The sequence below is a fragment of the Haliotis rufescens genome, unplaced genomic scaffold, assembly GCF_023055435.1.
Source record: "Haliotis rufescens isolate VD_foot unplaced genomic scaffold, xgHalRufe1.0.p SCAF_51, whole genome shotgun sequence".
NCBI classification, from domain to species: Eukaryota; Metazoa; Mollusca; class Gastropoda; order Lepetellida; family Haliotidae; genus Haliotis; species Haliotis rufescens.
Window position 1 is genome coordinate 2,027,790 of NW_025964235.1, and position 14,330 is coordinate 2,042,119.

Consider the following 14,330-nt stretch of genomic DNA (forward strand, 5'->3'; position numbering starts at 1 on the left):
ACAAGCAATATGAAAAGTCTGTACTTGTCCCTTTCCGCGACCACTGTTCGTCTCCCGTTAAATGGATAATTGAAAACACACAGGGATGTTTCTTTTATCTAATAATGTGTAGTGTGGCCAGTAGGGGTCATACATAGTGCGAATAATAAATATATTACAACAATTGTGGAGGCAGCGACGATTATTTACCCACACGCTATATACAAGCAATAGGAAAAGTCTGTAGCTGTCCCTTTCCGCGACCACTGTTCGTCTCCCGCTAAATGGATAATGGAAAACACACTGAAATGTTTCTTTTATCTAATAATGTGTAGTGTGGCCAGTAGGAGTCATACATAGTAAAGATAATAGATATATTACAACAGCTGTGGAGGCAGCGACGATTATTTACACACACGCTATGTACAAGTGATAGGAAAAGTCTGCAGCTGTCCCTTTCCGCGACCACTGTTCGTCTCCCGCTAAATGGATAATGGAAAACACACAGGGATGTTTCTTTTATCTAATACTGTGTAGTGTGGCCAGTAGGGGTCATACATAGTGCGAATAATAAATATATTACAACAGTTGTGGAGGTAGCGACGATTATTTACATACACTCTATACACAAGCAATATGAAAAGTCTGTACTTGTCCCTTTCCGCGACCACTGTTCGTCTCCCGCTAAATGGATAATGTAAAACACACAGGGATGTTTCTTTTAACTAATAATGTGTAGAGTGACCAGTAGGGGTCATACATATAAATATATATATATATATACATTACAACAGTTGTGGAGGTAGCGACGATTATTTACACACACGCTACACAAGGATGTTTCCTTTATATGATAATGTGCAGTGTGACATGTCAGTGGCGTAAATATAAAAAAACATATTTGTATTATAATAGTTGTGGGGTAGTGGGGTTATTGTTCCCACACCAGGCAACATGAACAGTCTGTAGTTGTCCCTTTCCCAGACCAATATAATTATTTGATCACTGTGTTCGGTTCTTCGCTCAGGATGCTGTACGGGGTACCTTGACTTTACTGAGGGTTTATTGAGAATCACATGTTAAGTAAGGATAAGAATTTATGGATGAACAACTTATTTATTACAATTAAGAGCGACTTTTCGGTGTAGGTTCTAAAGCCGTTATCAAAGTGATATACAGAGCCTGGTTGACAAGTATATACAAGTCGGAAGCAATGTTTATACAGTAGAGTAGATATTGTTATACTGGAGTAGAGAATCCTGTTATGTATATACAAGGCCATTCGTGCAACAAGTTGTCCCAGTTTCCCAGACCAATGCCCGTCCCCCGTACAAATAATAATTGTATAATACTAGTTATGGGGGTATTGTGGCGATGATTTTCCCACAGCCAATGCAAGGCAATAGGAACAGTGTGCAGTTGTTCCTTTCCCAGACCAATGTTCGCGCCCCGTATAAAATAATATGAAACATACGCAATGCTCTTTTTTCATAATAATGTGTAAGAGTGACGTTTCAGTGGACCGAATAAAAAAGCACTGTATTATACCCATTGTAGGGGTAGCCATGAGGATTTTTACATATCTAAAAAAGGCAATATGAAGACTCTGTAGTTGTCACTTTCCCAGACCAACGTACGCCTCTCGTTTAATTGATGGGGAAAATACACAAGGATGTTTCTTTTATATAATAGTAATGTGTAGAGTGACCAGTCAGTGGCTTGAGTATACAAAAAATAATTGTATTAAACTAGTTGTAGGGGTAGCGGCGATGATTTACGCACACGCTATATACAAGGCAATATGAAGAGTCTGTAGTTGTCTGTAGTTGTTTATAAAATAACGAAAATACGCAAAGCTCTATTTCATAACCTATGTGTAGGGTGGCTACAAAGAATACATTCTGAAGAACGTTGACTAGATTAAAGTGAGTCAGCATAAATGGCACTGGATTCGAATATGCCAAAGCATGTATTTTTCCATATTTTTTATCTGTGAATTCGACGATATAGGATATAGTGGTAAAGCTTATGTTAAGTCGAGATTCCCCTTTGATAGAAATTATTTAAATCCGATTGTCAAAAGAAAATATTGTATAAAAAAAGTGAGCTAACCAGTTTAAACATATCTGTTTACCTCTCTGATGACTTGATAGCAAAAAATAAGGGATCAGAGTAAATTAAAGTGGCCTGTGTTCTGAAAAGAAAGTTCGGCTATCGTTTGTCAGCTATATTTGTGAGATTGCGAGAATGTGTATAATGAATATGTATGTATATGTCCGTTCTAGTACCTAGACAAACGGATTTTACAAACATGCATGTATTTATTAGTTTAGGGTAGTGTGATACATTACCACGATGTCTAAAGAGACTGAATCAAACCACAGATGATCTCAATCGTCACCTCATTAACAGTACAGATAAAAAAAATAATGGCTTTAAATGTGTTAAAATTGAGTGAGCTTGATCGAGTAAGTATATATACATATTATATATAAAAGAATACTGCGTTCATAATATTTATTCAGACAAAAATGTATGGAATTGTTATAATTTGACTGGGATTTGTCTATAGATAGCCGCGCATTTCGTATTGTCGTGCGGAAGCTTAAATACAGTATAGTTGAACTACACGCGCGAGTATAACAGGCATACCTCTCGATAAACGTAGCTCTGAGGCCTGGTCTGGGAAAGGGACGTATACTGACTCGACCACGAAAATGACACCTGGATTAAAATATGGTGTAAAATGAAAACGGAAAAGAAAATGGACAAGTCCTTCCGTGTATCTTTTACATTTAGATGTAGTAACTAAGCACCATGGCTACAACCAAAGTTGATTACATCTGGTTCTTCGAGGTGTCGGATCCCCAGTTACACCCTAAAGGGTTTACTATTTACAAAGTGACGTGCAAAGTAAGTGACACTGCGATTGTATCAACTCAATGAGAAGCCCATTAAACAAACCCAACTCTTATGAGGTAGCCTACAGGTACAACAATGACATAGTAAATTGGGCAACACTGCACATTACCGGGCTCAGCTAATAAGGACAACTAGCGGTGGCTTGCGGTTAGTTATGGCACCAGGTCTGGCGGCAGCACCACATTTCAAGGAGTACCTAAATTTCAGTGCCCCTCTCAAATTACTCGACGTTTGTCATTTCAACCATTACTCTCTTTTATTATTGAGATTTGCCATAGGCTTGGAATATTATTACACCTTGTACATATCTACCAAATACCAAATAAATTTTCAGAAAATTTATACTCGGACCCCATGGTACCGCTGCATTCACGGTATCGCGGCATTTGTGATTTCCAAAAGTTCATGTGGGACACGCCTCTTAGTGGCTGTCTATAAATGCAAATCAGTAACCAGGAAGTGCTCACTTCGTAAACAATTTCAATTTCCTTGGAATGTTCCATCTGCTGTAAGTAAGGAGTTATTAACACAATGATACTTGCTTCTGTCATCTTTTTTAATATTGCCTTATCCCCATCTATCAATGGCCAACGATATAACCCCCAGTTTCCCAAGTAAGCTTTCTCTATATCTGAACTATATCATCTGCAGAAGTTACATAGTCAGCACATTTTTTCCCCCTTTGTGGCTGGAGTCTATTAGGAGCTCAAAAGGGCCATAGTGCCATACTTAGAAATACGTTCTTCACAAGTAGCCAAATGATAAATATGCATTGGATACCTATTACTGATAACACATTCAGAATTTTGCTTGTGCTGTCTTTGTACTTTGCACAAATCACAGAAGTCTGGCATCATCATACTTTAGTGGTTGGAAGAATTATGTCCCGTTTTTGTCCAATTCGGACCTTCATACACAACTTTTCCCCTTGTCAAACTGACCACGAGGCCCGGCTTTTACTCGGCGCGACTGGTGTAATAATGAACTTTTATCAGTAAAATCTGCATATTTAGATAAAATAAATGACACCTGATATAGAGAACACAAATAATCATAAAGGTTAGTGAGTGCATTTTGTTCCGTTTAGCGTACATGACAAGTACCACAATACCCCGAGGTTGCAGGCTAATTTACAATTTATTGCAATATGATATCAGAGGATCCAGATAAACCAGTTAAATCATTACCTCATCATGGCTTTTGTACTCTTAACAGAGAAAATGTGTCTGAAAGTTGCCTTCCTCATGTTCTTTGCCTTGTGATTACAAGGCATACAGTGATTTGAGTGTGATAATTACCTACCTTGTAGTTAGAAGGCATCTCTGAAAACTACAATTATAACAAACTCAAAGTGACCACTAATTTTAGTTTGTTATAACCGTAGTAGGGGTGACTATTGAGGCATTTTTTACTATTGCGATACTATTGCAATCCAAACGAAAGCACGACAGAGGTTAGATGATCATAGGAGTTGTTTCTATGTTTTTTAAGAAAGTAAATGTACCAAACAAATTAACTATCGAAACTATCGATAGTTAGACAAACTATCGCCAATAGTATCGATTGTTTCAAGTTGCAATCGATAGTGCACTATCGTGAGACAAGCAATCGCAATCAATCGATAGTTCGATGTATCGTTACACCACTAAACCCTAGTTTATTATAAGCATATATACAGCAAATGGCCGGGACCATAAAATCAGTTTGTTATATCCGCCAGTTCATGATCATGATTATATGCGTGTTCGTTATAAACATAGTTTGCTCTATATGTAGTCATGCCTAAAGATTACTGAAATGAATGAAAAGGGACAGAGTGGGGACAGACACTTAAAAAGGTTATGGGAAGCCATGGTGTTGCAAGACTTCAGGTAATGGACGCTTACGAGAGGTCACAATGTCATTTGGCTTACAGCTATCAGGGGGATGGTTTTGTGACAGAAAATTGTGGTAGGGAACATTGTAAGGATGATAATTGTTAGGGATTGTAGCAAGGAACATCATGAGCTGACACAACGAGGGTGAGTCAGCTTAAAAATCATATCAGAGCTAATGCAGCGAGTGAAAGTTCCATGGCAGTGTCCTTGGTTAATATATTATAATATTAAACTATTAAAGACTGCATTTTTATGTAAAAAAGTGAATGCAATTGAAGCTTTGCCTACTTGGAAGCTTCAACACTTTGAGAAGATATACAACCCCCGTAGACCCTCTACACAGTTCTTATCCATCCTTGTCATTACAAACCTTTATCCTTTGCAAAGTGTCTATAAATAAAAACCTAATAAACTGCATTCCTGAGCAGAATATTGAAAATTATTAAATAGAAAAAATAGTGTTTGTTATGATGTATAGAAGTTCTCATTTCTAATCCCTTTAGCCCTGCGAATGAGGTTGAAAGTAAGGAATAAAAAAAATAATTTTTTTTGTTGAAAATAGAAAATAAGAATGCTTTCATGAACTGGCGCTTGTTATGAAATGAGTTGCCACGGGCTTTGTTTAATATACCAATATTGAAAAATCTCAACATCACTGGGCTTATTCAATGACATTGCGTGTAGAGATGATAGATCACTGAGAGGAGTTCATGCGTTCTCCATGACCCCAACAAACCTAATGCTATGTATGCTGACATCACAGGGCATTATTTGCTGGTGTATCTTGCAACAAAATTTCATAAATTACATCACAGGGTATGTGGTATAGAATTCCAGAGGTTGCCCCTTGAATCCAAACTTGCTAGCCTAGGACCTCCGTGGTCACCTAGACCATCAGTTCCAACTCTTTTGTGGGGACCAAGGTTAGACTAGACCCCAGCACCCAACTGTTGTAGATTGGTGTCATACTCTGTTGTGGGGACCAAGGTTAGACTAGACCCAGCACCCAACTGTCCCTTGTACAAGATTACTGTTGTAGATTGTGTGTCGTACTCTGTTGTTGGGACCAAAGTTAGACTAGACCCAAGCACCCAACTGTTGTAGATTGGTGTCATACTCTGTTGTGGGGACCAAGGTTAGACTAGACCCCAGCACCCAACTGTTGTAGATTGGTGTCATACTCTGTTGTGGGGACCAAGGTTAGACTAGACCCCAGCACCACACTGTTGTAGATTGGTGTCATACTCTGTTGTGGGGACCAAGGTTAGACTAGACCCCAGCACCCAACTGTTGTAGATTGGTGCCATACTCTGTTGTGGGGACCAAGGTTAGACTAGACAACAGCACCCAACTGTTGTAGACTGGTGTCATACTCTGTTGTTGGGACCAAGGTTAGACTAGACCCCAGCACCCAACTGTTGTAGATTGGTGCCATACTCTGTTGTTGGGACCAAGGTTAGACTAGACAACAGCACCCAACTGTTGTAGATTGGTGTCATACTCTGTTGTTGGGACCAAGGTTAGACTAGACCCCAGCACCCAACTGTTGTAGATTGGTGCCATACTCTGTTTTGGGGACCAAGGTTAGACTAGACAACAGCACCCAACTGTTGTACATTGGTGTCATACTCTGTTGTTGGGACCAAGGTTAGACTAGACCCCAGCACCCAACTGTTGTAGATTGGTGTCATACTCTGTTGTGGGGACCAAGGTTAGACTAGACCCCAGCACCCAACTGTTGTAGATTGGTGCCATACTCTGTTGTGGGGACCAAGGTTAGACTAGACAACAGCACCCAACTGTTGTAGATTGGTGTCATACTCTGTTGTGGGGACCAAGGTTAGACTAGACCCCAGCACCCAACTGTTGTAGATTGGGTGTCATACTCTGTTGTGGGGACCAAGGTTAAACTAGACCCCAGCACCCAACTGTTGTAGATTGGTGCCATACTCTGTTGTGGGGACCAAGGTTAGACTAGACAACAGCACCCAACTGTTGTAGATTGGTGTCATACTCTGTTGTGGGGACCAAGGTTAGACTAGACCCCAGCACCCAACTGTTGTAGATTGGTGTCATACTCTGTTGTTGGGACCAAGGTTAGACTAGACCCCGGCACCCAACTGTTGTAGATTGGTGTCATACTCTGTTGTGGGGACCAAGGTTAGACTAGACCCCAGCACCACACTGTTGTAGATTGGTGTCATACTCTGTTGTTGGGACCAAGGTTAGACTAGACCCCAGCACCCAACTGTTGTAGATTGGTGTCATACTCTGTTGTGGGGACCAAGGTTAGACTAGACCCCAGCACCCAACTGTTGTAGACTGGGTGTCATATTCTGTTTTGGGGACCAAGGTTAGACTAGACCCCAGCTCCCAACTGTTGTAGATTGGTGCCATACTCTGTTGTTGGGACCAAGGTTAGACTAGACCCCAGCACCCAACTGTTGTAGATTGGTGTCATACTCTGTTGTTGGGACCAAGGTTATACTAGACCCCAGCACCCAACTGTTGTAGACTGGGTGTCATATTCTGTTGTTGGGACCAAGGTTAGACTAGACCCCAGCACCCAACTGTCCCTTGTAGAAGATACTGTTGTAGACTGGGTGTCATGTTCTGTTGTGGGGACCAAGGTTAGACTAGACCCCAGCACCCAACTGTTGTAGATTGGTGTCATACTCTGTTGTGGGGACCAAGGTTAGAATAGACCCCAGCACCCAACTGTTGTAGACTGGGTGTCATATTCTGTTGTTGGGACCAAGGTTAGACTAGACCCCAGCACCCAACTGTCCCTTGTAGAAGATACTGTTGTAGACTGGGTGTCATGTTCTGTTGTGGGGACCAAGGTTAAACTAGACCCCAGCACCCAACTGTCCCTTGTAGAAGATACTGTTGTAGACTGGATGTCATACTCTGTGACTTGGCTGATGACTCACGGGGGTGGATAGGTGCTCATGTTTTTAGCCACTGGTTAGCATGGTTAACCTGGATCAGACTGGATCAGACTGGATTATTGATAGAACTGCAGCAGTTTTCCTCAGATTCTACCCAGGATATGATTCCAACAAGCATTATTTGGTATTATCTCCTATTCATGTTACTTGGACAAATTCTGATGATTTTAGTGTTGCCAGGTTTGTTTTGTTGAACTAGGCCAAATACCCTTCACTAGTTTGTGAGGAATCATAGCTGTGTCTCTGTCATCATGGTCACTGGAAGTTATGTAACGCAAGGGCAAGCTTGATATTTTGACAAACAGGGAGTGGGACACACCCACACATGGATTTGTTGAACACGTTGACAAAGTTGATGTTGACTACAGAGTGTGTTTCATGTATGTTGACCATGCTGCTGAGTTGATGCTGTTATTAGTTGGAACACTTCTATTTTCAGGTGTTCCCGATAAGCTGCCCTGAATGTTTAAAAGAGGTGAGAGTTTAAAAGAGGTGATTAATGCTTGTTAGTGCAGTACAGATATCAAGTGCTTGTTAGTGTAGTATAGATACAGAGTGCTTGTTAGTGCAGTATAGATATAAAGTGCTTGTTAGTGTAGTAAAGATACAGAGTGCTTGTTAGTGCAGTATAGATATAAAGTGCTTGTTAGTGTAGTATAGATACAGAGTGCTTGTTAGTGCAGTATAGATATAGAGTGTTTGTTAGTGCAGTATAGATATAGAGTGTTTGTTAGTGTAGTATAGATATAGAGTGCTTGTTAGTGTAGTATAGATATAGAGTGCTTGTTAGTGCAGTATAGATATAGAGTGCTTGTTAGTGTAGTATAGATATCAAGTGCTTGTTAGTGCAGTATAGATATAGGATGCTTGTTAGTGCAGTATAGATATAGAGTGCTTGTTAGTGCAGTATAGATATAGAGTGCTTGTTAGTGCAGTATAGATATAGAGTGCTTGGTAGTGTAGTATAGATATAGAGTGCTTGTTAGTGCAGTAAGTGCAGCATGTGGGTGGGGCAGATGTAGTACAGCATGTGGGTGATGCAGATGTAGTACCGCATGTGGGTGGGGCAGATGTAGTACAGCATGTGGGTCGGGCAGAAGTAGTGCAGCATGTGGGTGGGGCAGATGTAGTACAGCATGTGGGTGGGGCAGATGTAGTGCAGCATGTGGGTTGGGCAGATGTAGTGCAGCATGTGGGCGGGGCAGATGTAGTGCAGCATGTGGGTTGGGCAGATTTAGTGCAGCATGTAGGTGGGGCAGATTTAGTGCAGCATGTGGGTTGGGCAGATTTAGTGCAGCATGTGGGCGGGGCAGATTTAGTGCAGCATGTGGGCGGGGCAGATGTAGTACAGCATGTGGGTGGGGCAGATTTAGTGCAGCATGTGGGTGGGGCAGATGTAGTGCAGCATGTGGGTGGGGCAGATTTAGTGCAGCATGTGGGTGGGGCAGATGTAGTACAGCATGTGGGTGGGGCAGATGTAGTGCAGAATGTGGGTGGGGCAGATGTAGTGCAGCATGTGGGTGGGGCAGATTTAGTGCAGCATGTGGGTGGGGCAGATTTAGTGCAGCATGTGGGTGGGGCAGATGTAGTGCAGCATGTGGGCGGGGCAGATTTAGTGCAGCATGTGGGTGGGGCAGATGTAGTACAGCATATGGGTGGGGCAGATGTAGTGCAGCATATGGGTGGGGCAGATTTAGTGCAGCATGTGGGTGGGGCAGATGTAGTACAGCATATGGGTGGGGCAGATGTAGTGCAGCATATGGGTGGGGCAGATGTAGTGCAGCATGTGGGTGGGGCAGATGTAGTACAGCATATGGGTGGGGCAGATGTAGTGCAGCATATGGGTGGGGCAGATATAGAGTGTTGAGTTGGGCTGCAGCATGTGTGTGTGTGTGTTGGGGGGGGGGGGGGGGGGGCAGATGTAGTGCAGCATGTGGGTGGGGCAGATGTAGTGCAGTTCTTGTTAGGGCTGTAGAGCTGTAGCATGGTAGCGCTGTAGCTTGTGGGTGGGGTTTATTGGCATATATAGCTCCAAGAGGTTGATATGCTTTATCGTTGTTTGTGTGTTAGCTGAGTGGACAATTTCTTGTATTTGGCAGACAATCATCTGGAAACGCTACAATGACTTCAAGCAGCTGCACAAAGCCATGTTTAATCTTCACAGGGCACTTCACAGAAGGGAGGAGTTCCCACCGTTTGCTAAACCCAAACTGTTTGGTAAGACTGCAATATTCTACATAGGTTGGAGCTTCAAGTGAATGGATAAATATACAAAATATACATCTTATTTGGGACACTCAGGGCATCAAGTTGATATGTTCACTTTAGTTCAGGCTAGTTAGGAAATATGACCACAGTCAAACCCTCTTGTGATGACTCCGCAATCTTGGCTCCACTACAGAAAATGTTTATTCAGTTCAGTTAACCAGTGTGGTCATTGTGTCATTGTGTCATTGTGTCAGGCATGACAGGAGCTATGTTGACACAACTAAGATAATACATTGTTATCCCAAGGGGAGGTTTTATTGCATCAAGGTATCACAATGAATATATAAATCAAAATATAGAAACACAATTGTACGCCATGTTAAGATTAAAGTCCAACAATTCTGTATGTTTCACAGTGGAATGAAAATAAATGCTAAAGATTTTTATTCAACATTTAGTACACCACAAGTACATATTTACATACAAACCAATTGAAGGCAGAACACTACAGGAAAATACTAGTATTTCCTGAAGATTAAACTCTACACAACGATGTCATGCCGACTAGGATGAACACCGTCAGTCCAACAAGACGTTCTTATGTCTAGTCACCACTATGGTAGAAGATAGACTCTTGTAAAGATCAACCAGCATACTAACTTGTATAAGACAAACATTCAGGAAAGCATGTGCGTATTAATGTTCTTTCCTCGAAGCTGAATGTGTTTGCGACAGTTCATTTCCTGAAAATAAATATGTAAACAAACAGTCACTGGACAGTTATCCTAAATGTTCCTCCCATACACACTGAAAACACCACACAGTGTTGCATCCACCAAGTTAAGGACAATCCATGGACAGTTCTTCAGTCCACTGTACTTGAATTGTACGCCATGTTAAGATTAAAGTTTAATGATACTGTATACTGTATACTATGTTAAGATAGATGTTAAGATTGTTTATCAATTGACAATCATGATGAATCTGCTGATGGTTGTCACCCAACACATGTAGGTACTATGTAGCCGAAGTCCCAACACATGTAGGTACAATGTAGCCGAAGTCCCAACACATGTAGGTACTATGTAGCCGAAGTCCCAACACATGTAGGTACAATGTAGCCGAAGTCCCAACACATGTAGGTACAATGTAGCCGAAGTCCCAACACATGTAGGTACTATGTAGCCGAAGTCCCAACACATGTAGGTACAATGTAGCCGAAGTCCCAACACATGTAGGTACTATGTAGCCGAAGTCCCAACACATGTAGGTACAATGTAGCCGAAGTCCCAACACATGTAGGTACAATGTAGCCGAAGTCCCAACACATGTAGGTACTATGTAGCCGAAGTCCCAACACATGTAGGTACAATGTAGCTGAAGTCCCAACACATGTAGGTACAATGTAGCCGAAGTCCCAACACATGTAGGTACAATGTAGCCGAAGTCCCAACACATGTAGGTACTATGTAGCCGAAGTCCCAACACATGTAGGTACAATGTAGCTGAAGTCCCAACACATGTAGGTACAATGTAGCCGAAGTCCCAACACATGTAGGTACAATGTAGCCGAAGTCCCAACACATGTAGGTACAATGTAGCCGAAGTCCCAACACATGTGGGTTACACTGACGTATCATCGTGTCATGCTCTCATGGGCTGATACTTACACAACACTTTGTATATCATGTATATTTGTTGACAGGTCGTTTTGATGACACTGTAATCGAAGAAAGAAGACAGAGTGGCCTTGACCTCTTAAACTTCATCAGCAAACAACCACATCTGTTCAAGTCTCACATTTTTGAGAAATTCTGGCAGGTAACAGTGTTAGAAATTGGCACTAGTCCTGTAGTCCTTGCCAAACTACCCAATACATTTGCCATATTTAAGGGTTTTGTTATATGTTATCATTATAAGGTCCTGTGGACTAAAACTGTTTGTTTCTACTGCTGAGGTGATTGTACAACCCAAGTCATGACTGTTGTTCACAGGACAGTAGGCGACATATTCCATATTGTGAGAGAATAGGGAGTACAGAAAATAACCTCCTCGGAACTCAGAGTAGTGGATTATTTGTCCCGAGTGAAGAAAGAACATAAGCCCATATTTGGACCCGTGAAGACCTGGGGTAGAATAGGTCTTCAGCAATCCATGCTTGCCGTAAAAGGCGACTATGCTTGTCATAAGAGGCGACTAAAGGGATCGGGTGGTCAGACTCACTGACTTGGTTGATGCATGTCATCATATTCCAAATGCGTGGCTCGATGCTCATGATGTTAATCACTGGATTGTCTGGTCCAGACTTGATTATTTACATACCGCCGTCATATAGCTGGAATAGTGCTGAGTGCGGAGTTAAACAACAAACAACAAACAACCAAACAAACTGAAGAGCTATGTAGAAGGGGGTGGAGAAAGGGTGAGGACTCGGGTACAATGACTTTCCTCTTGTTGCTGTGAAGGGTGGGAAGACATCCCAAGGCTCTGGTGGACCACCCGCCCTGCGGCCGACGAAGCTGGACATCCTCTCCAGTGATGACACGGACAGCAACCCACCTCCCGACGTCGTCCCCGTGATGGCACACGACCATGACTCGAAGTGCCCCAGCGACCCTGCTTCCACCTCAGAAGAAGCTGAAGCGGGCTCGGACCAGTCGGTCACAGTGACAGTCAATGGCAGGAGAGAGGAGTAAGATTCAAGTTGTTTTTTCACCATGACATTCTCCCTGAACAGGTCACCAGTTTGAATGTGGCGAAACCGCATTATCGGTGGTTCGAGAAGGGAGCTAACTCCGTTTGCCTAATCGAAAGTTCGAGGTGGGCCCACATTCGAAACTAAACACACTTGTTGTTGAGAATATATACTACGTAAACAAACCCGCATAACGAACTCATAATTTGTCTATTTAAAATAAGTATTATGACTTATAATTGGATTAAAATGTACAAATAAGATGGCAATACAGCAGAACTCACTTCTACGAACATCGCCAAACTAGGTCGTGGGGTCATTAATATTCATGAGTTATTCCTTTTATGGAACAAGTTCTCGGAAACGTCTGAGGCTTGTATCATGTCCGAGATCAGTTCAAGTGTAGACATATGTTCAGGCTTATATCGCCACCAACACTTATGATTAGATTGATGTGTTATATTGGAAAAAGTAGAATGAGTGGTATTGCCTCTGTAATTTTAATTTGAAGTAGATTTAAGTTTCTTGCTTGGTAGCTATTTTTGTAAAACTAGTGTGGTCAGCTATGACGCAGTTATTCAAACTTCAAAGACTTTTGTGCCTTTTATGGAATTAATGTCACACGAAATGATTTATAAAGATATTTCCCATCAATATTACAAAATATGAATAATATAAAATGTCACATAATGACAAACGTGAGCCCACTAGCCTAAATGACTTCGTCAACCTTATGAAACCTAGGGATTTAAAAATGTGGGCCCACCTGTTTCGATCACTATAAGACGGGAACAATGTGGGCCCACATTTTAGAAAATGGTTATAAGTAAGCCAAGCTAATGAAGCTAGCGATTTTGTAATGTGGTCCCTCCTTTTGCAATCACTATGACGGAAGAACGTCTACCCACTAGGCGATATACAAATGTGGGCCCACTTGTTTCGATCACCATATATGACGGGAACAATGTGGGCCCACATTTGAGAAAATGATTATCAATATTTAAGTAGAATTTCGCGATTAATAAATGTGGTCCCTCCTGTTGCAATCAATATGACGGAAGAACGTCTGCCCATATTTAGGGATTGATTATCAGAACTGACGAAACAACCTAACGAAGCTAGGCGAAATACAAATGTGGGCCCACTTGTTTCGATCACCATAGATGACGGGAAAAATGTGGGCCCACATTTTAGAAAATGGTTATCACCACTAAACCAATCTTAGAAGATGTACTGATGGAAACATAAATATATAATGCATTCAAACATTTAATTACCTTACGTTTTACCTTATGGATAAACTGGGCATTTAATAGCTGGACCAACAACATGCAGCGTGGGTGACGCCATTTGTCGCAAATACGAAAACAACGGAGATAGCTCCCGTTTGAAATTAGAGTGACCTCCCTTTCCCAATATGAACCACTGATAATGCGGTTTCGCCGAATGTTGTACTGGGAGGTTGGACTCGGTGACTAGATTGATTGTGTGTCATTGTTCTCCAGCAGAGGTGGATGTTGAGGGTAGCCTCTGATTAGTGTGGCCCAGATTCAGCTACTGGGATTTAGCTGGGATATTGCTGACTCCAGTGGTATTAAAAAACAAAACAACAAGGACATGAGGCCAGACAATTGTTTTTTCTGTTTAATTGACAAACCTATCTAGATGTTTCTAACTGTCACAGTTGTTTTAAAATGA

The 14,330-nt window shown here is 41.7% G+C and overlaps 1 protein-coding gene across 1 annotated transcript in view; it reads left to right on the forward strand.

Moving 5' to 3' along the window:
* The window catches only part of LOC124128217 (ribosomal protein S6 kinase delta-1-like), an 82,653-nt gene that overhangs the window by 52,277 nt on the left and 16,046 nt on the right, over positions 1-14,330 (forward strand). The window contains exons 2-6 of the mRNA XM_048384889.1: positions 2,697-2,892; positions 8,169-8,204; positions 9,829-9,946; positions 11,643-11,758; positions 12,403-12,629. Of these exons, the coding sequence (XP_048240846.1) occupies positions 2,797-2,892; positions 8,169-8,204; positions 9,829-9,946; positions 11,643-11,758; positions 12,403-12,629 (593 nt within the window). The 5' untranslated portion in view covers positions 2,697-2,796. The remainder of the gene's footprint in view (positions 1-2,696; positions 2,893-8,168; positions 8,205-9,828; positions 9,947-11,642; positions 11,759-12,402; positions 12,630-14,330) is intronic.